At 37.8% G+C, this 23,646-nt stretch overlaps 5 protein-coding genes across 13 annotated transcripts; 1 reads left to right on the top strand and 4 right to left on the bottom strand.

Moving 5' to 3' along the window:
• LOC104771261 (MLP-like protein 31) lies at nt 2,418-6,876 on the bottom strand. Of its 2 annotated transcripts, XM_010495764.2 has the most exons (4): nt 6,558-6,876; nt 5,596-6,460; nt 4,773-4,834; nt 2,418-3,034 (listed from the first exon to the last, which is right to left on the bottom strand). In XM_010495764.2, exons 1-2 carry the CDS (start codon nt 6,784-6,786, stop codon nt 6,183-6,185), a joined length of 507 nt encoding a protein of 168 aa, XP_010494066.1. In that variant the 5' UTR covers nt 6,787-6,876; the 3' UTR covers nt 2,418-3,034; nt 4,773-4,834; nt 5,596-6,182. The 2 variants fall into 2 exon arrangements, with proteins under 2 accessions (XP_010494066.1, XP_019097549.1); XM_019242004.1 differs by lacking the exon at nt 6,558-6,876 and having other exon boundaries at nt 5,596-5,859.
• LOC104772664 (glutathione S-transferase T3-like) lies at nt 3,727-4,386 on the bottom strand. The gene has a single exon (XM_010497253.1). It carries the CDS (start codon nt 4,384-4,386, stop codon nt 3,727-3,729), a length of 660 nt encoding a protein of 219 aa, XP_010495555.1.
• Nucleotides 7,861-9,647, bottom strand: LOC104771258 (pre-rRNA-processing protein TSR2-like). The gene is made up of 5 exons (XM_010495760.2): nt 9,427-9,647; nt 9,014-9,263; nt 8,795-8,883; nt 8,573-8,680; nt 7,861-8,284 (listed from the first exon to the last, which is right to left on the bottom strand). The coding sequence occupies exons 2-5, from the start codon at nt 9,210-9,212 to the stop codon at nt 8,078-8,080; spliced, it is 603 nt and encodes a 200-aa protein (XP_010494062.1). The 5' UTR covers nt 9,213-9,263; nt 9,427-9,647; the 3' UTR covers nt 7,861-8,077.
• On the top strand, nt 9,651-10,754 carry LOC104771259 (late embryogenesis abundant protein 47). Its single transcript, XM_010495761.2, has 3 exons — nt 9,651-10,013; nt 10,094-10,363; nt 10,484-10,754. Exons 1-3 carry the CDS (start codon nt 9,873-9,875, stop codon nt 10,640-10,642), a joined length of 570 nt encoding a protein of 189 aa, XP_010494063.1. The 5' UTR covers nt 9,651-9,872; the 3' UTR covers nt 10,643-10,754.
• On the bottom strand, nt 11,003-22,256 carry LOC104771256 (protein MON2 homolog). Of its 8 annotated transcripts, none has more exons than XM_010495753.1 (44): nt 21,981-22,256; nt 21,508-21,693; nt 21,240-21,329; nt 20,866-20,936; nt 20,588-20,743; nt 20,197-20,314; nt 20,041-20,096; nt 19,892-19,946; nt 19,743-19,799; nt 19,514-19,615; nt 19,285-19,365; nt 19,115-19,167; nt 18,786-18,855; nt 18,473-18,536; nt 18,220-18,368; nt 17,994-18,121; nt 17,852-17,909; nt 17,592-17,689; nt 17,415-17,502; nt 17,211-17,276; nt 17,081-17,140; nt 16,829-16,915; nt 16,463-16,649; nt 16,302-16,345; nt 16,088-16,216; nt 15,845-15,976; nt 15,695-15,747; nt 15,551-15,599; nt 15,387-15,445; nt 15,125-15,264; nt 14,857-15,035; nt 14,632-14,760; nt 14,480-14,565; nt 14,215-14,330; nt 14,019-14,131; nt 13,805-13,928; nt 13,514-13,635; nt 13,219-13,402; nt 12,977-13,151; nt 12,349-12,673; nt 12,121-12,260; nt 11,689-11,813; nt 11,409-11,610; nt 11,003-11,244 (listed from the first exon to the last, which is right to left on the bottom strand). In XM_010495753.1, exons 1-44 carry the CDS (start codon nt 22,083-22,085, stop codon nt 11,157-11,159), a joined length of 4,899 nt encoding a protein of 1,632 aa, XP_010494055.1. In that variant the 5' UTR covers nt 22,086-22,256; the 3' UTR covers nt 11,003-11,156. The 8 variants fall into 8 exon arrangements, with proteins under 8 accessions (XP_010494055.1, XP_010494057.1, XP_010494059.1 ...); XM_010495755.1 differs by having other exon boundaries at nt 11,689-11,807; XM_010495757.1 differs by having other exon boundaries at nt 13,255-13,402.

The following is a 23,646-nucleotide window of genomic DNA, read 5'->3' as shown; positions in this document are numbered from 1 at the left end:
CATGGTCTGACTCCATAGTAGCAAAGAAGAAAAGAAGAGTGGTTTATGCTTGAGAGGTGTAGAAAAGAAGAATGGTTTATGCTTGGAAGAAAAGAAGAATGGTTTATGCTTGGAAGATATTTGGGTTTGTGGTTTAAAGATCAAGAAAAGCTTAGTTTATAAGGTGAAGCATATTGGAGTTACAATTAATTCTCGACACCAAACACACAATGAATACACAACCTAGTCACTTCCATTAATGATAGAACAACCACCAATTAAGAATAATTACAACCTAGTCACAAAGAAGTACACATAGGAGCACAAATAAACAGTCATGCTATAACTCACTACCCCAAAATAGATACTACCAAACAAACAAAGCAATCAATTTGCAGCTAAACCAGTTAGATGTATATTTACCTCTTTTGGTTGGTTGAAATGTTGTTTCCTTGTCGCCTTAAGTGTGACTTGTTTGAGCTCAACTAAAAGAAACTCACAAAACAAGAAACAAGAAATGGTTTTAGTAACTATGTAAAGACATCCATTAAAGCATAACTACAAGTACATGAGTCTTAATTAATACCAACTGTGTAAAGACATCCATTAAAGACACAACAACCAACAACCAACCCAATCCGACTATGAAACAACATTTTTTGTTTGATTATGAACCACAACACTCATAAAACAAACTCGGACTACTAGTGTTTCTTGTTTCTGATTACACAGTTGATTGATTACACATTGCTAGTGTTTATGGTTTCTAGAGATAAACACAAAAATTTTTAGTGGGTCTCTGTTTTTGTTTGGAATCGAGAGAGAAAAGAAACTTAATATTTTACAAAATCAAATACTCATTTTGATTGTAATACTTGTTTCTAGTAATTAAAAAGAAGAAAACTTAGTTAATATCCTTTTGGTTAAACAAGTTTCTCTATGATTTTATATATGCAACAATATATAAATCACTCGAAATTTCCACACATTGTATGATCTTTTTTCTTCTTTCGTTTAATTAGCGACAGAAGTTGTTACATAGATCAACTGAGACTCTTATATGGACTCAAAAACCATGAAATTTCAACAAAAACGAATCCTATATCCATGATTTATAAACATACAAAACAACCAATTGATGAAACGCAAATGAAACCAGCATACAAACAAAAGACATAATTAAATTAAGATTGAGTCATTTTTCAAATAAACAATCAACAATTCTTAGACATGCAAGAGCAATTACCTGAACAAATCGAACTGCTTGAATCTTCCCCAAATATTAGGGTTTTGACGGATCGATCTACACCGGAATCACATGCCTTCTACTTCACCGGAACCAAATCGCCGCCGAATCCATGGACAATCAGACGTGGGAATCAATTGGAAGAGAAGCAATAAGTTTTTCGGAATCGAAGAAGAGATTCAATGGAAATCGCGATTTGTCGAGAGAGAGAGAGATAGAAGAGAGAAAAGGAAAGTGAAAGAGAAATGAAAAAAAAAATAAACCCATTAAATTGGCTTTTTCCCTTCAACCATTGATTTGGTGCCACCTGTCCAGCAAGAGACGTTTCTTTCCATCCTAAAATTAGAAACGATTCTTGCAATTCCTTAACNACCATCCCGGGAAATCCACGTTCTTCTGCAACATATAGTAATCTCTGAAGATCCTCTGGTGTGGGTCTTCTTAGATATTCATCGCCAAAGAAATTGACAACTCCACTGACAAAATGTTGCAAACATTTTCGAGCAGTTGTTTCACCAAGTCGGACATATTCGTCCACCGTATCACACCCGCCACCATATGCTAGTAGCCTAATTGCTGCAGTACATTTTTGGATCGGAGAAAGACCAAGCCTTCCTGTGGCGTCTCTTCTTTGTCGGAAATAAGGATCTTCTGCAGTAAGACGGTCGACAATACGCAAGAATAATGGCTTGTTCATTCTAAAACGTCGTCGGAATACATGGGGAAGATATGTCAGAGATTCACTGAAATAATCATTCCACAAACGGTTGTGGCCTTCTTCCCGATTTCTTTCAATGAATTCTCGTTTCTTTTTCTTTTTCACAAAAGGTTGTCCATGAATATCATGGTTATCAAAAAAATTTGCAAAATAGGACTCAAAAAGTGGATCATCATCCTTTGCAAAATTAAAATTTGAATGAGAAGAAGAACCCATTGAATAAAAAATTTAAATGGCTTTAGAATAGTAGAAGAGATGTGAATGATATGAATGAGTAGAAGAGATGTGTATATATAGAACTAAATTATGTATCTTGTGATTCTCTTCTCACAATTCCCGTGAGACTTTGTTGTAGTTTTATATGTTGTATTTTTGTGTTTGTTTTTTGTTCTCATATATCTTGTGATCCTTGCTGTATTCTTGTGTAGGGAAAAAACAATATCATGTGATCCTTCACATGTGAACAGCTGACCGAGTTTGTAAAATGTTATCATATAGCTATAGTCAAGTACATGAAACCAGTCTCAATCAAACTTAAACAACACCATACATAATCAAATTAAACTACCCTATTTAAACATAATCAGACATAGCACAGCAACCAAACATAATAGGACACCAAGAACCAATTCCAAACTGAATATGAACACTCTGTTCTTCGTATTCAACTCAGCAAGCAGCTTCTCTAGCTTGTTGATCTTCTCATCAGTTTCTTTCTTCAAGTGTTTGATCTCGCTCAGCTCAGTTTCATAGTGAGTAAGAGTATCTACCTTTGATGCAACCTTCCCATAGTTTGTTTCAGTTGCTCTCATCTCCTCCATCACCGCAACATCCCACCACTTCCATATATGGCACTCGCCATCGTCTATGTTCCCACAAGAGAAGAACTTTCTTCCTGGATCATTCCTCGAGTAACATGTGTCAATGATAGGTTCAACACCACAATAACACTTCTTGGGGAATCCCAACTCAAGTTCACTGTCTGCATAGTTGTAAGCACTTGACTCGGATGGCTGGCTAGATTCTTCGTCAACCAGATAGCCATTACAGTCAGATGACGACGGCTGGCTATAGCTATATCGCCCCATGTTCTGTTAACAAAAGCATTAGACAAACAAGAAATTAGACATTCGTTTGAAACTAATAGACAATAATATGCAAATTAGACATTCGTTTGAAATTAATAGTCAGATAATATGCAAATAAGAAGTATACAGAAAAACATCAACTTATAATTATAATTAGACATCCGCTTACACATCAACTTATAATTAGACATCCGCTTACACATCAACTTATAATTAGACATCCGCTTACACATCAACTTTTAAACAAACAAGACTCAACAAGACTCAACTTATAATCAAACAAGACTCAACAAGACTCAACTTATAATCAAACAAGACTTAACAAGACTCAACAAGACTCAAAAAGACTCAAACAAGACGCAACAAGACGCAACAAGACGCAACAAGACGCAACAGGACACTTCTCGACCAGATTTGTTCTAATACTAATCATCCACTAAGTCAAGTAGCTTCTCTTTCATAGATTCTTCTTTCGGAGTAAGCGGTCCACTTTTGGCCAGCAAACTGTCAAGAATTTGCATTTTTGACAATCTCTCTTTCAGCAGCAATTCTTCCTTCTTGATTTCCCACATGCCTTGTTACTCCTTCAAAGCCTTCTCTTCCTTCGCTTCTGTATGAGTCTTCCTCTGTTTGGCCTTACTTGCGTCTCTACCAGTAGGCCTTGTGTTTGTTGGCTCATCTATATTACCGCCGGTCTAAGAAGCTGAAGATTGTGCAGGATCATCAAAGAGTCTTTTCTTGTTGGTTACTTCAGGTGCTTTACCATTAACACTCTCACACCATTTCTGGTCGTAGCGTAACTCTAACCAACAATGCTCAAGAACGGATTTTTTCTGATAAATGTTGTAGTACATATCATACGCTGTCTTCATTATATCATCCTCATTCTGACCACTAGTTTTAGCCCTCACCGCAGCAGCATACGTTCCACAAAACTTCCCGACCGTATCTTGGATCTTAGCCCATCTCTGTTTACACTGAATTGGCCCTATCTTCTCATTGCCATCAGAAAGTGGACTATCTGAAAAATACTTAGCAACCCTATTCCAGAAGGTCTTGCCCTTCTGATCATTGCCTTTCACAGCATCCTTGCTGGTGTTTAACCACCCGCTAATGAGAATCCGGTCATCAGAAGGTGTCCATTTCCTTCTTTCCCTATGACTTGCAGTTGTGTCTTCACTTGGGGAAGCTGCGGAACTGACTTGGGAACTAAAGAGAGGAACTGGGGACGAAAGAGTAGGTATATTTGGGTAGAGGGAATCAAAAGAAATGGTTTGAGGATAGCCACCCCCTTGCTGACTATTCATAAGTCCCACAAAATTTGTGGACTGGTTTAGATCATGGTCTGACTCCATAGTAGCAAAGAAGAAAAGAAGAGTGGTTTATGCTTGAGAGGTGTAGAAAAGAAGAATGGTTTATGCTTGGAAGAAAAGAAGAATGGTTTATGCTTGGAAGATATTCGGGTTTGTGGTTTAAAGATCAAGAAAAGCTTAGTTTATAAGGTGAAGCATATTGGAGTTACAATTAATTCTCGACACCAAACACACAATGAATACACAACCTAGTCACTTCCATTAATGATAGAACAACCACCAATTAAGAATAATGACAACCTAGTCACAAAGAAGTACACATAGGAGCACAAATAAACAGTCATGCTATAACTCACTACCCCAAAATAGATACTACCAAACAAACAAAGCAATCAATTTGCAGCTAAACCAGTTAGATGTATATTTACCTCTTTTGGTTGGTTGAAATGTTGTTTCCTTGTCGCCTTAAGTGTGACTTGTTTGAGCTCAACTAAAAGAAACTCACAAAACAAGAAACAAGAAATGGTTTTAGTAACTATGTAAAGACATCCATTAAAGCATAACTACAAGTACATGAGTCTTAATTAATACCAACTGTGTAAAGACATCCATTAAAGACACAACAACCAACAACCAACCCAATCCGACTATGAAACAACATTTTTTGTTTGATTATGAACCACAACACTCATAAAACAAACTCGGACTACTAGTGTTTCTTGTTTCTGATTACACAGTTGATTGATTACACATTGCTAGTGTTTATGGTTTCTAGAGATAAACACAAAAATTTTTAGTGGGTCTCTGTTTTTGTTTGGAATCGAGAGAGAAAAGAAACTTAATATTTTACAAAATCAAATACTCATTTTGATTGTAATACTTGTTTCTAGTAATTAAAAAGAAGAAAACTTAGTTAATATCCTTTTGGTTAAACAAGTTTCTCTATGATTTTATAAATGCAACAATATATAAATCACTCGAAATTTCCACACATTGTATGATCTTTCTTCTTCTTTCGTTTAATTAGCGACAGAAGTTGTTACATAGATCAACTGAGACTCTTATATGGACTCAAAAACCATGAAATTTCAACAAAAACGAATCCTATATCCATGATTTATAAACATACAAAACAACCAATTGATGAAACGCAAATGAAACCAGCATACAAACAAAAGACATAATTAAATTAAGATTGAGTCATTTTTCAAATAAACAATCAACAATTCTTAGACATGCAAGAGCAATTACCTGAACAAATCGAACTGCTTGAATCTTCCCCAAATATTAGGGTTTTGACGGATCGATCTACACCGGAATCACATGCCTTCTACTTCACCGGAACCAAATCGCCGCCGAATCCATGGACAATCAGACGTGGGAATCAATTGGAAGAGAAGCAATAAGTTTTTCGGAATCGAAGAAGAGATTCAATGGAAATCGCGATTTGTCGAGAGAGAGAGAGATAGAAGAGAGAAAAGGAAAGTGAAAGAGAAATGAAAAAAAAAATAAACCCATTAAATTGGCTTTTTCCCTTCAACCATTGATTTGGTGCCACCTGTCCAGCAAGAGACGTTTCTTTCCATCCTAAAATTAGAAACGATTCTTGCAATTCCTTAACTTATGTTGATTAATTATTAATATTACACCTAAGAAATTTACTAAGAAACAAGTAAGGACTCCTCAATGAGGATAGTCTTACAAAAGAATACTTAACATGAAGTATGCAAAATACCAGACATTTCATCATGAAATTAAATTCATAAACTTTATCTCATCTTAATCTAGAAAGAGCATGAGCCATAGCTAGCTATTGCCAAAACCCAAAAGTCTATCTATTATTCCTCGGATAAGAGGTGTTCATCGATCTCTTTGGTCATCTCAGCCAAGAAAGGGAGGAAATTCTCGGGGTGAGGCACGTTCTCATCATTCCGCTCGTACTCAAGGTGCCATTTCACCACACTTCCAACCCCACCTTCCTTCGGGGTTGCCTGAATCGTAATCAAGAAACTCTTGTACACGGCCAAAACATCTCCTTCTATGACCCTAAACTTTATCAGTTTCTTCTCTGGTTCCACCAATTCGATTCTTTCTTTTGCCACCTTTGCCTTCCCCCCTACACCCAAATTAATTCTTCACCAATCAAATCTACTATATATATATCCACAAAATATCTACGTTATAAAAAAATAAAAATGCATAGAAGTTATCACCATAAACGTAGTTCCAGTTGACAATACTGCCTACGGTGCCCCACTCCCCTTCGAGCAGATCACATGCTTGCACTTTGCGAGAAGTGGCTTTGGCGACATTGTCTGGTCTTCCTGCATACACGTGATAGAATTTCGCCGCAGGAGCTTTGATGTCAACTTCTACCTCAACCTCTCCTAATAGAGAAGTCTTTGGCATCTCCTTTGTAGTCGCCTCCCCGGTCTCTGCCATGTTTATTCACCGGCTGCTTCGCTCTCCTCCACTAGTATAATCTCCACGAAACGTATTTTGACAAACTGGAATGCCGTATTCCCATTAGAGTTCGTGGCTTTCTTATACAGAGGAAGGAGTGAACAACTGTTGACTAAACAAATAAATATTTTATCTAACTCATAAAAAAAAAGGAGATCTTCCATTTCTCATTTAATTTTTATTTATTTTCCTATATATAAAAATCTTTTGCTATATATATTCATATATTTTGCCATATATAGTTTATTCTAAATAAATATATTTGACTACTGTATATACTAAAATCTAATAAAATATTTTAAACATGAAAATTAGTATATTGCGTGTTAGACTACAATAAGCCTCATCCAACTTTATATAGTGAAATTTGTATTTTTGATTGTGCTATCTCTCTATCTTATCTAATTTCCCTACTTTTTTCTCTTTTTTAAGTTGAGTAAGATTTTGTGTTTATGGTTATTAGTGTGACACCATCTCCCCTTATTTAATTTACTAGCTGCATTTATAAAAAAAATCAGAGGCATACTCGGCGAGGTTGATCACATCCGCCTACATAATTCATAAAATAATATTAATATACATCTAAATATATACCATTGCGCATACACAATGCCATATAATAAGTACACAACATGCAATCAATACGTCCAGCATCATACAATACCTTGAGAACCTCGATTCTTAAGCTGAACTCTAGGTCTCTCTAGCCACTTGGATCATTTGTGCCTTCGTCTTCTGAGCCAGAGGGTTCAGAAAGATCACTCTCCACCTCGTCTTTGGTCATGAATTGGTACCAATTCTCTCCTCTGCCCAGTCAACATTAGTGAACTGCTCAGACAAGAACAACGTCACTCCGGATACGGTCCCCTTTCGTTTCCGCATCGGCAAGTGTCATGTTGATTTCTCATGTACGCACTATTGTGCAAAACTAGTTTCCCCGCAGAGTATCCTCCGAAAGAATATATTTTTTTTTATCCATTTTTGTTTCTTACATTTGACTGAATATCATTGTTTCAATCTTTTGCTTCCTTTCATTACAATAACGATTACATGAAACAGAGAGAAATCTGATAATGCATTGCTTAAGACTATAGAATTTCCAAGTGAGTGAGAGAATGCAAAGCAGATTTTGAGTGCACAAAACCATTACATAACCTTCTGATTTTGTTTAGAGAGTGACAATCTATAGACTGCTATCTATATATTATATAAATAATAAGCAACCAAAACTGTTGTTAAAATTACATAACACCTTGGGAACCTAGACCGGTTAATTCTTCTTTCCCTTGTTTTTTCTAGATGGAACTACCGTCCAGCCATCATCGGCTACTGGTTCATCAACCGGCATGGCTTCTGGTTTACGGTTTGAGCTATTCTCAGATGCATCCACCATCATGTCTGTGGTTTGATCATCATTCATGCTTGTATCCTCATCATCACCGTCCTCGTCGCTTTCCTCATCATCACCATTTGCAACCTAGCAATACAAGAATTGGTATAAGACAACTCAATTCTAACTAAACTCTGAAATAACCCCAGCTAGATATGTACGAGGAACCAAACAAATGTAGTAAAAATTTGAAATACCCTAGCAAAAAACCACACAGACATGATTTCCAAGAAGGGTACTGGATACATGTAGAAGCTAACCTAAATATTACTACAGACAATATCTTGCTTTGACATGAGTTTTACTATTTGTGACTCAGCCTCAGGAATGTGAAAGCAACAAGACAGATGTAAAATGAAATTAAAAAGAACCAACCTTGACGACACTTGCTTTCGCCTTAAATTTAGTAGCCCTTAGCTTCTCAACCATTTGGAAGTTACCGACACAGCATTCTTGGTACAAATCCAGTAGTGACTCTGTCACCTTTCAATTGCATAGCAAGTAAAAGACTCTCAGTAGCCCAAAAACAAGAAACGACTCAAGACATTTCAATAGGTTTAAAATTCCAAAAAAAAAAGTAGTATACATATACATTACCTCTTCGGGGCTTCCATCATCAGCCTCAGTATTAAGCTCATTAAGACCATTCTCTAGAATATCAACTAACCGATCATAGTCCATTGGATCTACAAACCAACCAAACCATTGCAGAACTAGTAATCGTAATTCAGAATTCAGAGAGAACAAGTACGTTCTTGATAGATTTAATAATTAAAAAATAAAAAATAAAAAATAAAATCAATGAAGAAACCCAACCTTTTGATAGGGTGAAATGATCGAAAATTTGGGAGATGGTGTTCTCAGCTTTCGCTTGAGAATTTTTGCCGCCCCAACCGTTTTCGACGGCGGCTCTCATAGCAGTCCACCGCGAAAGTATCAAACCGATTCCTTCGTGCAGCATGGCAACCTCCTCATCACCAATCACTTCTACCGGTACATTAACGTTCTGATTCATTCTCTTTCCTTCTTCTTCTTCTTCTTCTTCTTCTTCTTCTTCTTCTTCTCTCTGTTGATCAATCAAACACTTGAGGTAAGAACGAAGCCAATTACAAGACTGAGTTACAAAATTCAGAGCTATAGATTCAACCACACACAAAAAAAAAAAAAAATACTAATCCAATTGAAAACCCTAAATCGCAAACTTTTGAATCATGGAGACAAGAGGAAACCTGAGATTGTCGAAACTCCGGCGAGACGGTGAGCAAAAGTAAGTTGGTTCCGGCGAGTAGGCGAAGATTTTTTCTTTTTGCTTTCACGATTTTGTGAATGGGGAAAGTAGCAGGAAGTGAGAGACACTGAAACTTCGAAACCCTAACCGAGTGATCTAGTAAGTAAACCGCATCGTACTGGTTTAATTGTCGGTTTGATTTTTTTTGTTTTGTTTTAAGTTTTAACCGAAACGAAATTAATCGAACCGAATTATAGATATGTTTGATTCTTTAATATGCCGGCTAAATTAAGACGGCAAAATCAGAGAAAGTTGAGGAGCACCTTTCTTCTTGTTATGTAAGATGAGTCACAGAATTGAATGGCTCATGCAAAACTATTATAAATTCTGAACATTACAAATATAAATATCGCCTAGACAAAAAAATATCAGGTTTGAGAATAAAAGATGAGCCAAGAACAACTAGAGAAACTTATAGATTGCGCTGACGGAAAAGGAGAGGCTGAAAAAGTTCCGGCGGCAGTTGGAGGTATTGATGCAGCCGAGGACAAAAAGAAATGTGTTGTCGCCGAGGCCTCCGGTGAAAAGGTCCATTTTTCAAATCTTGTATATTTTTCTAACCATGTTCTAATCATATAATTCACGTGATTAGAACGTTACATTTGTAGGCGGAGGGAGAAGTAAACCGGAAAAAGGTGGCTCCAGCATCGGAAGGAACCATAACGATTGGAGAGGCTCTAGAGGCAGCGGTTCTCACAGCAGGTAATAAGCCCGTTGAATGGAGTGACGCAGCTGCCATACAAGCAGCCGAGGTTAGAGCTACGGGACGGACCAACATCATGCCTGGCGGGGTTGCAGCCTCGGCTCAATCAGCCGCCACTCTTAATTCTCGGGTCACCTCCGAAGACGAAAAGACTACGCTCGCTGACGTTCTCACTGTGAGTAGAAATAACGGAACACACATGTGCAAAAACATTGATCCATGTACGTTTTTGTTTGTTACATTTGTGGGTTCTAACGATGTTTTCTCCTTTGGGGTACAATGGTGGTTTTGAAAGGGCGCAAGTAGTAAATTACCGTCGGACAAAGCAGCAACAAGAAAAGACGCAGAGGGAGTGACAGGCGCTGAGATGAGGAACGATCCTCATCTCACTACTTATCCGACCGGCGTGGCTGCCTCCGTCGCTGCTGCTGCTCGAATTAATCAGGCCAAGTGATACCATTCTTCTTTCTTGGTATTGAGAAGCCAAGTTTATATAAACTGACTACAATGTGTATATATGTCGATGTCTATAAGATTTTTTTTTTTTTTTTTAATTATTCGTATTTAATTGACGTATAAACTACATCTAAACCCAATATTAATTCAAAGAATATCCAGCAAAATCAGAATGAAAATAAAACAAGTGAAAACAAACATGGTAAAAAGAAGATGGATCAAATAAATGACAAGCTACATGAAAGCAGGTTAGACTGGTCCAGACAGGGTTAACCATGGTTCTCAGAATCAGTTAACAGAATACTTTGTTGGACCAACATACATAAAATCTCGGGAAATGGCGTATTGTAACATCAGCGGGAAAGAATGAAAAACACTCCCATGTTAAAAACGCACACAGAGTAAATTCGGTACAAGCTAAAACAGAGAATACAACCTATGTGGTCGAGAGCCAAAATTTTCTCAACAATCTAGCGTAAGAAGAGAAAGTTTAGAGCTCCAATCTACTACAATCAGCTAGATAGACTAACCTTTTCTAGGCCTAGCTCCATAGCAACTGCTCGTAGTAAAACTTGCACCAACTCCCTCACCTGCGTTTCCCTGGTGAAAACAAAACTCTCAAAATCAAAATTTGATAGGATCTTTTAGTAACAGAATTTCCCCACTATTGAATTTGATGGGTTGAAATCTGAGTTTTTAGTGACCGTAAAGAGATTTTGTCACCCTTTTTTGTTTCGAACGACAAACTGCAACTGAAGAAGTACCTTGACAACACAAGCTCGCACAGGGAGGGAAAAAGGACAAGTAGGTGCGCACGGGTGTCGCGGTTATCTTCGCGTAGGATGGTTTTCAGGTAGGGTTGCAACGGAAGAACAGATGCAACCTCAGGATGAATGCTGAGGTGGCCAAGTTCCTGGAGGATAAAGATAATCTCTTCAAGTCTAGCTGTTGGGATCGGACGGTTGCCTGCCAAAAAGATAACCACAGATTAACTAATGGCAAGCAAAAAAGATGTTAAAATTTCAAGAAATTGGAGACCCTTACCTAGATTATTCTCGTCGATTAAAAATGTACACAAAATGAATTCACATCTGGCCATTAGCGTGATGATAGAGATTTTGCTCACTTCTGCACTTGTGGAGTGCCACTCCTTGGTTTCAGAGCTGAAACTAAAAATGCAAAAGATATCGGTTTGTTAAACATGAGCGTAAGAATGGGTACCAAATCACTATTCATGGATATTTCTGATCTTCTGCAGAGAAATGGCAATGCGCCTGAGGTCTCTCTCTATGATTTGTCTGCATATTGTTATATGTGTTTGATTCGAAATACACAGCTAATGTCGAGGAGGGATTTATAAGAGGAGCAAGCTCTATCACATTATCAAAGTATGAAATACTAGTGTCTTCGCAGAAGAAGCAATAAAAAAATTAAAGGAATAGGCTATGATCATGAATATGCTCAACGTGATATTACCTGCTCAAGGAAAACAATTTCTGTAAGCATGTCAAGGAAAATCTACTACAGTGGGCAGGCATAAGCTCTACAGTTTCAACAGGCAATGAGCATGTACGTGATGCACAGCGATCTAGGGTTGAAACAAGCCGCTCCAGGACCTGTTTATTCAAGAAGTGGACACATCACATAAAAAACTCAGACATTAGGATAACAGAGAACGATTTACATGAAATTCAAGCTACTCACTTCTCGAGGTGCATCAACGGTCGACATAAGAATGATATCGCCAAGACCGTTTAAAAAGGCCATCTCAAGGGTCTCATTGGCCTTGAGTGCTGCAGCAGGGAGAGAATTTGAAGAAAGTGCACGTCCACAATAACCAACAAGGAATATATCGTAAACATCTCCTATTTCTTTCCAAATGCGTATTCTAGCTGTTTTGCTAATTTTTAGGTCTGTGTCACCACCCACAGAACATAATTTCACATCTTCAACAAGTAAACGGTTGAAGCCCTCAGCTGCTACCTTCCAGAGTGAACCATCTGGATTGTCTCGTCTTGTCATCATGCACCTGAAAATAAAAATGATCCTATAAGTTTTTTGTACACACTTCTCCCAGACACAGCAGAAGGAAAATCGACATGATAACTCAAACCAATCTACAGAAATTCAAGAACATTTTATTTTAGCAATTCTGGGCAGGGACATGGAACATGAGAGAGGATAAGGGGGGTTTGGGTTGACTAGATTAAGCAAACAACCGATGATTCCCCTTCGAAACTCATGTTATGAGACTTTGAGTTCAGAAGAGCCAACCCATTCGCACAATGCCTATCGGAATCAATAAACGGTATACAATGAGAGTTTATTTTACCTTCTCAGGTTCTGGATGAATTCGGGAAATAGGATATACTTTTCAACTGCAGGAGCTTGAAGGAGAAGCTCTACCAAGGCAGGTATCAGCTTTTCTGCAAACATATTAGTCGTAATTCTTGTGGTTGGAATTGTTTCAGACGAAGCATCAGCTTTATGTTCCAATACTTCACCGCCTGGGTGAAATAATAATAGAATATTAGATGAAGACTTGTTGAGAGTAAATTAACATCAAGTACTTACTTGCACAGTGACCTATGTTGTTTTTCTCAATCTCACCTTCCTCATTAGGCAGAACAGAATCAACCCGTGGAAGATAATGCAAAAACTCTCTTAGCAGGATTAGCCACATTGACGAAAGGTGCTCAGGAGGACCCAAAGAGGGCAAGATTTCCAAAACATGACGCAGTACAGGGGGTACATGTCCCTTGAATAATCAATGGAAGAATGAGATGCAGGAAGCCAAGTTTTGAGACTTAGTACTTGAGAGGAAGAAGAAGAAGAAGGTAAAGGATGAATAATGAGAGAACAGACTTACATATTCACTTTCAAAATTTTCACTATTTATGATGGCCTGTTTTATAGCTAAGTCTACAATTCCCAACAATTGCATGTACATTTTATCATCAAACATCTTCAGTGATTGCACGTATAGTTCACCTGTCAAAACATTAAACGAGAAAAAAAAAGGAAAGAGTAAGATCCAAATGTTACAAAAATTCTGTCATGCAAAGAAGAACACCTTTGTTTCAGCCATTTCTATTTACTGAAACTGTTCATCTTAGTCAACCAAAATGCAGATATTTCATTGAAAAAAAAACTGAATTACCTAAACCATGCAGAATCTCTTGTTTCACCTTGGTTGCTGTGTCGCCTGTGTAACTCGATGACTTCTGGAAAACAAGCTCATACACGTCCAGTACCGAATTAAGATATCGGAGTTGCAAGTTTCCCTGATTCATAAAAGAGTTAAGTTTAAAGAGTGAAACATAGATATAACAGTGTCTATAGTAACTCATAGATTTTTCAGATAGCGCTGTTACCTTGACACAGTGGGACACAACAGCTGTCTGCAAACAATTTATCGCTGCAAGTGATACCTCTTTGCTCCCATTGAAAATGCTATTCTTAACAAAAGCAAGCAAAGACTCCCATCCTACAGAAGTAGAAAGTTCCACAATATGTCAGCCTCTCCTAAACAATAAGCACTGCAGTCAAGGCAAATCACAATTCTCTCACCTGACCAGAAGTTAGGTAAGCTTTCAAGAAGAGGAAAATAAGACCGAAAGAGACGGGCAATCCCTCCAAGGACAAGGACAAATGTTTCATCCCACTGCTTCTGGGCTGTATTGCGACTGCAGATCAGAAAATGGATGGCAAGGTTCAGTGGTGGGAAAACTGGTAAAGGTCTTTTGAAAGAAATAAGCGATTTAGGCATCCAAGACTATAAGAAAGAGATGGAAAATGCAGAAGACATCCACACGAAGTGAATTCCTTTTGTCACCTATGATGTATAAGCATGTGCACTGCTTTCCCTCCTCGAGTTCCAATTTCTTTCCCTTGCCATTCGTCCTTTGATGATGTTGCAGCCTACAAAACAAGATTCACCTGTCAGAAGAGTCTTCTAAAATGACTTTATCGAATCACTTTCCTCACCTTGTGAGAGGCACCATCCAACATCGGGAAGATATAATTCCATAGACAATCTTCCCACATGCTTTTTGAAAGTTTGTTCCCATGACTTCCTAATATTTGAAAAAATGTCCTGACAGCTGAATTCCTGACCTGGAAATTTTTATAGCAATGAAAAAATAAGCTTGATGGGGCACCAACTTTCCAAGAAAATAAAAATTCACATAAAACGGTGGTCTATGAAAAGACCTCTGGTCGCTCGTCATCCACGAGTTTCTGAATTAATGAAAAGACTAAAAACAGCAATTTCTCATGGTTGACCACTTGTCTTCGAACTTCATAATCTGCCTTGTTCGAATCGCTGACCATATGGTCTTCCCCGTCCTCACCATTTGTTTGCTGTGGAGTGGAATCTGCATTATTGAATCCTGCAGGAACAGCTCAGCAGACTAACTATTTTATATATAGAGCTTCTTTTGAGGTGATAAGTGCAGAAGAGGATTTGAAACTTATTTACCCAATCCTTTGTCCGCTAGAGACCCATGGTGGAGTCCCTTTGCTACGAAATCAGTCAAAGTCCACAACAGACCAATGGCTGTCAAACTTATATTCAAATCAGCCTTCTGTGCACTATAAGCTCCAGTAACGTCTATGCACCTGAAATATTAACATCATTAACCACCATCTCATAAAAACTAGTAACATGTTGCATCTCTAACAACTAAGTATCAACGGGTATAATATGAAGCCTAGTAATTATAACTGAGACAGGATCATACACATGGAGACAGTCTTCCGGAAGAGTAGGAAGTCCATCATTCATAATAACCCGGAGACTCTGGAGGAACAAAGAAGGTATTAGTGACAAGGCATCAGTAAGCGATGGACTAAGGTCATACACTAAAACTTTTATTGAATCCACAGGCAGTCACCCTTAACTAACCTGGAACCCAAGGGTCGCCACATCCTTTTCTGATGCATCTGCAACAGACCTTAAGAGAATGTACGAGGAGTAGAATAAGTATATAGAATGGAAAATCCAATTTTACATGCGTGGAAGACACCAGAAAGGGAGCAGGAAACATACCTCAACATGTCAAGAATGCTTGGCCAGCTATAATACAACTTTTCTCCACATCTCTGAGGATATCAAATTTTATGCAGGAGCAAATCGTTAGATATTAAAGGTAAACGAAGCTCGATCGATGAATGTTCATATCGTGTATATATAATATACCTCAAGTATATGAAGGAGAATTTTTAATGACCCAATTCGAACATCGGCCTTTTGAGCAGAAAAGTAAAGAACCCTGAGGGAAGATAGTACAGCACATTCAACTGACTTTAACTGAGTTTCCTTTGATTCTACCTAGGAAGAATAACAAAACCAAAAAGGAAAAGATAAAATCAAAGCTAGGTCCTTTCTGCATGAGATGGAAAACTCTCAAATTTAAACAAGGACAGTGAAGAGAGTTCTCACATCCAGAGTTGCATTTCTTGATCTGGCTGGATCTTCTCCAAACTGCTCTGAACCTAAGACAGCACATATGGATTGATCCAGGGCATCAAGCGCCATATTTCTCAAGTTCTGATTTGAATGCTCAGCAAGCTGTAACATGCAGTTGAAGTGTCAGTAAAGCCCAGAACAATGTCAGATATCCTGCAAATAAACAAAACTATGAATGCCTCGTCACCTCAAGAAAGTGGCCAACCACTTGGTCCCATAGTGGTTCCACCCCTGTCATACGAAGATAAATCAAAATGACCAATATAAAAAATAATCCAGAGACTAGACAAATAGACAAGGCGACAGCATGGAAAACAAAGACTATACTCTGAAGATGTCAGAACATACTGTGAAGATTATTTACGAGTATAGAAATCATTCTGTCCACCGAAAAACTGATGCTCCCAATTTGTTTACTTGAAGCTGATGAAACACTACCCGAAGTTTCTGTCATGGATTGATGGGACAACATATGGAGTGCAGAAAGAAGTGATTTAACAGAAGACACTTGCATCAGCGCCGAGCTCTCAAACAGCTTGCAAGATAAAAGCAATGAGTCAAGGACCAGAAATTGCAGAAACTAGCTAACCCCATACAAACTACCGAGCACATCAACAAGGAGCTGATCTAAGCCTGATATGTAGCTTTAGCCATTGAAATCTCAACAAGAAGTCATTAACAAGAGCAATCGAAGGGCATAGATTATAGGCTTACCTGAGAATTTAAAGAAGAGAGAATGCTAAAGTCAGCGTACTGCCTAGAAGGCTCTCTGGTAAGCTTTGGGACTGCAGTTGTGACCTCCTAAAAGTAAAAGATAATGTTATACTTCCCAAGAAGCTTCATAAGAGTATTCACATATCAGAGAGTAAGATAAAGTGATACTGTGATAGACTAACTACAATAACAATCAAGCTATAGCATACAGCTATAAACACAGAATCCTGCATGGGGTGTTACCAAATTTACCTGGGTGGTTGCATGAGGAGAATGAATAGCTCGATCTAGGGCTGCCAGAGTTTCAAGGACCTGTATTCGTTTAGGATTTCTCGTTATCATGAGATAGATTACTAGAATATACTTGAAGCAAGACACTCACCAACACCCATGATGGCCCCAACACGTTATGCAACCTATGAGCAATGTTGAAGAGTGTCCTCAATGCCTGAAAAATAATCAAAAACGGCCTTAGGTCAGCCAAACATGTGTAACGAACTAATTCTAAATGCATAAGCGGCAAAGAATATATTTTCTTTTTTCAACATGTGCCTGTTCGAAAGAATGAGACACTGAATCTAAATACCTGAACATTCTTGGGTGTCAGGACAATGACATCTTTCTGATCAACCTGTGCTTCAGAACGTTTGGACACAGGAGACTGTACGACGCTGCTGAAACCACAAATTAAATACCAAAAATTTAACAGGCTTGCAATAATTGAGTAGCTTTGACATGATATATAGCAAAAATTTCAAGATACCTTTTCCTTTCCGCATCAGTTGGTAAAACGATTGTAAATTTACAAAGCGATGCAAGAAAAGAGTTCAAGGGTTCTACAGCATGAAGAACGCCACATGCCTGAGAGATATATTTAAGTATACTCATCAATTCTTCTTAATAGGTCGACAACAATTAGCTTAACTGGCAATGTAAAAAGTGTAAAGCAGGGAAACTTTATTTTTACGGATCACCAATAGCAGCCACAGGACAAATGGATACTTCGATCTATTTTACATTTACCTGGGTGAATGCTTGATATCCTTTCAGTATCTCCAATACGATTGCCTCTCCTTGTGACCTTCAAGAACATTTAGAATAAACAAAGTCCTCAGTGTTCGCTTTATCACAATCAATGCAATAGTCTGCAAAAAGAGCTATATACCTTGATAGTATAAGGGAAAATGCATCAAGTATAGTCAACCACAATGAATCTACCATTGAGATACAGAGATGTGAGGTTTTCCCAATATAATCAGATGAAGGAAGATGCTCGTATCTGGGAGATTCAAGCTGGAGGTTTGAAGAAAGGAAGGTATGAAAAATAAGAGACAACCGGGCAATGAGGAGCAAGAATATGGCATAGCAGAGGAGAACCCTGCATTAATTACCTCCCCAACGTCTACTGCTTCATCTGTTAACGTGGCGACTGTAAAAACAACTCCAAGTAAGCCTTCAATTGCCAAAGTTATTGCATGAGCTTCACTTGCAACGAGAACAGCCGCACTGGAAGCATCATTATCAAGAATCCATTCAATTCCTATAGCATTGGGGAAATATTTAATGACACCTTTCATTAGTATGGAGTAAAAATTTCCATAAAGGTAAATGAATAATGATCATAGCATCATAATAATTGATTACCTTTAGCTTTGCTACTAAACATCCCGGCAACAGCTGCTAGACTTTCCTCACTCGTCTCCTGAAACTACTTTCAAGAAAACCAATTCGAAAACTAAGTCATGCTCCAAAAATTTACTCCTGCTATTAGATGTCAATTCTTAAGCTAAATAAGCCTCTTTATAGTTCCTAAAGTTCTCCCAAAACAATCTTTCATGGTACACAAAATTAGTAAAACTAAATGTTAATCTAAAACCAACAGGTAAACAATTAAAAATAGTGACTACGGAATCTTGACTACAGAAAACATTAAGGGCAACTCGCCATACAAACCCACCTGTATGCTAGAAACAACTCGAGCAAGGGCTTTAACCATGCTCTCCACAACATTTGTGTTTTTGGGGTGCCTTGAAAGACAGATTTATCATTAGATCACATAAGCAACATAATCAAAGAAAAATCAGGACGAATAGAGTAAAGTCATTAGACATAGTATTACGATCTTAAACTTCACAGTAAAAGTGGGTAGAATCACGAGAAAAACTCTTAAAATTTAGAAAACTATCCACTGTACAGTATGAAAAACAAATCAAGACAGGAAGATTAGTCTCCTTAATTTGTATCATTAAGTGCATCACAAGAATAAATAGAAGTCAATAGCCTTACATATCAAAGTTCTGGAAAAGAATCCGTAACGTTCTTGCCTCAACACAAAACCCCTATTTAATGCACATACACAAGAGATCTTAGAATTGTGAATAGAAAAAAATTCAGCACAAACTCTTGTGCTGTCAAACATACACGTGAAAGCAGTAATAATGGAATGTAATGATTACCCTCAAAATCTCAAGAACGAGAATGCGATGCCACAGTGGCAAATCTAAAAATGTAGCTTTCACGAGCATACTTAGGAACACCTGAGCAGGCAGAACAGAATGGACGCGCATCAGTAAAGAAAACTTGCAAATATCATAGTCAACAGGAGAACCTGTTTTATGTGCTTGTTCCTATGCAGTCAATAGTACAAAAGTTAACAGAAAACATGAGAACTTGTGCATACTGTACCTCGCATTCTGTAATGAGAGACGAGCTATAAAGTCGAATAATATGAGCAACTGATCGCAGCACTAACCGGCGAAAATAAGGTTCAACCAATTCTCCCTCGAGCTGGGCAGTAACAAACTTAATTGTATGAGTAAATACATTTAGATATGCTTTAATACATCCAATTTTTTTTTTTTCAGATCACGTGGAAGCATACGAAGATACAAACGGCAGTGAGGTATGATTTTACCTCTGAACTGGTCCGAAGTGATGTCATCAGAAGGGAACAGATTTGGTGTCGCAAAACCTGATGAATTAATAGGTAAGCTTTTACAATAAGGCCATCATGCTAAATGGAAGGATGGAAAACAAGTGCACTTGGAAAGAGCATAGCATTACCTGTTCATAGGGAAGTAGTATCTTAAAAACTGATATATAGTTTGACAAAACAAACCTGCAAAGTAAATTGAGAACTCATGCATTTGAAACATGATTTTCAGTCATTTGAACATGTGCATCTACATTTTAAAAAACACTTGCCAACTCACTCAATTAGCTCGAGGGAAAAGGTACTTGGAAGAGAAGCAACATGCAACCAAGCTGCCTGTAAAGCATGAATACAACAATTAACTCAGAAAAATCCCTTTAACGACACTTAGTTGGAGAAGAGATACATTATCAGAATATAGTGAATTAACACATACAGATCCACCTGCAGCTGAGGCTGTCAGATCCTCAAGCAACCGCAGACCAAGTTTTCCAGTTTCACTCAGGGTGTCTCTCGTTGTCAATCGACCACAGATAGCATCCTTCTCCAAGGGCCTGCTTTCATATGTCTGTTAGTATATCAAATAACTGTAATACCAAATACCAAAGGTTCCAATTGAACAGCCATGAGTTCTATGGAGAGCCTATGTCTTTTATTTTATTAGGAAAAGCACAAACCAACCAGCATATAGAAATTACATTCTCCACTTGTGTATAAAAATAACCAAAATTCCACAAAAGCAAAAAAAAATATATCTGCCCAGCAAAGACAGTGCAAAGAATAAGATACAAGAGTAATTCAGACAGAATTAATAAGGATTGACGTACTCTGAGTTATTGATATTCTGACTCAAATCTCCAGCAACAGAGCCAGTCCTTGCTGTTTGGCTGCTAGAACCATATTTAGGCATAGGAAGGGACTCAGCCAAAAGCACTTGATCAAAAATCAAGGCAACTGCTTGCCTGAAGGTAGCTGCAGCCGTACTGGAGACCAGAAAAAAAAATACAAATCATGGATATTGATTTTGAAAAAAGTAATGAAAAGAAAAAACAAAAGAAATAAAAAAAAATACTATTGGAGAAATAGAAAAATAAAAGCAACTTACTTGTAAACGCTAGGAGATCGGTTGTTATCAAGAAGCCTGAGACAGATACTTAGCCCTAGGACCATATTATCCTGGAATAAAGAAAGACGCTTAAGCCTCACGAATAGCAAAGCCACAAAGAAGCAGATCTATGGAGATTTAATAATTTTTCATTAGCACAAGACAGTTTGGTTTACTGGTCTTGATTAATCGGCCACTCTAAAAAATCAATTTCCTGACATCTGCATTCTATTGTTATATGTATAAAACCATTTAACTTCTGCTTATGTCAATGACCAGGATCAGTACTGATATTTGGTCGACTATATAATTCAATCTACCAGCAGTTTTTCGTTAGATTTCCATTCTTACTAGACCAAACTTGTCGTACTCACCTCGGTTTCTGGATGTAGTCGAGACTGAAATATTATTAGAATAGTTTGTAGAGTCTTTAGTTGGATATTTTCTTCTGCCATTTCTGAATGCTGCAAGTTAGGAAACACCAAGTTAGGTAGCGCTTTGCAAGAAATGTAAATCGGTTTCGCCTTTACCAACAAGAAACAAGAAGTTTTGTACCAAAAAAGGAAATTCAAATGCTTTGTGTTGCATTACAGAACAAGTATACAAACTATATAGAGAAGTTAAAGAGAAACTCTCACTTACATCTTTCAAGGTATAAAGTATCTCCTTTAGAGATGAAGGTTCAACAGCATCATGAGATATAAGCTTCTGCAAGCAGGAAAGTCCTATAACACTAAGTTTTGTATTCCTGACTCCACACGCCATCAGAAAGATCCGAAGAATGTCTTCATTACTTGAGAGATCACTGGCACTTGATGACGACCGAAGCTGAAAAGAAAGATTATACTATAAGGAACTTACAATTCAATTCATCAGAAACATTCCAACAACGATTTCAAGAATATAAAATGCCCATCAATTCCTCATATTCAGTAATATAACCCCAAGTGACATGAAACAGAGATATCTCTCAAGTGATTTAGCTCAACAATTCATGCTTTGGCAGTCTATCACTCTTCACTTGACCAATCAGACAATAAATTCAATCTACAGAGACTCAATTGAAAAGCGTAATTGGTAACAGAGCTCGGACGGTACAGTTGTACATTACTAACCTTCAAGATTGCGTGCTCCGCTCCATCTTTCACGGCGGGATACCTCCGCCGCGCCTCGGCTGAGAGAGCTCGGAGATCCGCCTCCAAAGCCGCCACCAAAGCCATTTTTTTTTTCTTTTTGTTACTTGGAACCCTCTCGAGATTTGTAGAAGAGAGCAACTTCGATGCTACCAGGGAAATAGCTGAATCGAGGAGTTGGGCATTTAAGATCGGACACAAAAGAAAAAAAGCTCCGATCGTGACGAACTGAGAAGAAAGCAAAAAGTGGAAATCCAATGTAACCAAAAAAATCTTTGCGATAGAAAAAAAAAAAAAAAAACTCAGACTAGAGCTGTGTATCTTAGCACGCGCATCTCACGTGCCTCAACTCTAAAATTAATTTGGTTAATAAGTATGGTTGTTTTGGTTTGGGTTTGGGCTTGGACTTGTCATGCAGTTAATCATGCCATTTTTACTTGTCCTCCTGCCCGTCAGGTTTGGGCTTTAGCCCATGTGCCGGTGGGCCCACTTTCCTTTCCGACGGATTTGGTGTACGCGAATGTGAATCACTTCTTAGGGCAGCAGAATCCTAGTGTTCATGTTGCGGCTTTTCCTTGGCTAATGTGGTATATTTGGAAAGCACGAAATGCACATTTTTTTGAAAATATTGTCGAGCAACCGGAGGATATTGTTAGGGTTGCAGAAGGCGAAGCTACAGGGTGGCAGTAGGCTCAGGCAAAGGAGGATTTAGATATCTATCACCCTATCCTTGTAGGTCTAATTGTCAGGGCGGATACTACTTCCCTTCCAACAATTTTTTCGGGTTACCGCTGTTTCATAGATGGTTCTTGGAAAGCAGGAGACCAATTTGCAGGTACCGGCTGGTGCTGTACCTCGCTCCAAGCTGTGTCGCCGTTGATGGGCGCTAGGACCTTCCGACGAAGTCTATCTCCTTTACATGCTGAAGCTGAAGCTTTCCTTTGGGCGATGCGCTGCATGATCGGTCATGATTTCAGAGACGTGACTTTCTATACAGACTGCTCAGATTTGGTGAAGATGGTGTCTTCTCCTTCCGACTGGCTAGCATTCTCGACGTACCTGGACGACATCAAGATTGATAGGGAAGAATTTACATCTTTTTCTTTATCTTTTATTTCAAGAAAAGCTAATGTTAGTGCGGATTCTTTGGCACGCCAAGCGCGTACCTCCCCGCATCATATTTTGTTTGTAAACAATTTTCCCCCTAATTGGCTCGTTTGAGCTGATTCTTTTGTTGACAAAAAAAAGTATGGTTGTTTTGGTTCAATTCGGTTCTCAATAATGATTATGGTCGGGTCAGTTCTAATGATTTTCCAACACCAGAGATACTCGAATCAAATAGAGTAAACATTTTCTTTAATCTCTGAATTTCTCTCTTTGGTTGTCATTTTCTTCTTGAGCACTATTTATAAACTAGCAAGTTTATTGTCTTTCCTCTTAGATCGGAAAATAAAGTACGATTATGACATATAGCGAACCAAAAATATCAAAAATAAAAATTGATAAATTAAATATGATCAAAATTAAAGTTAATTAAGTAAAAATATAACAACATTTATTAAAATTAAACTAAAACTAACTAAATAAAATAATAAATTAATTTAAATATATTTAAAAAAAATTCTAAAAAAATCAGTTATAAAAAATA

The sequence above is a fragment of the Camelina sativa genome, chromosome 20, assembly GCF_000633955.1.
Source record: "Camelina sativa cultivar DH55 chromosome 20, Cs, whole genome shotgun sequence".
NCBI lineage: Eukaryota > Viridiplantae > Streptophyta > Magnoliopsida > Brassicales > Brassicaceae > Camelina > Camelina sativa.
Note: the sequence above shows the minus strand (reverse complement) of the source record. Positions and strands in the feature narration are given on the sequence as shown.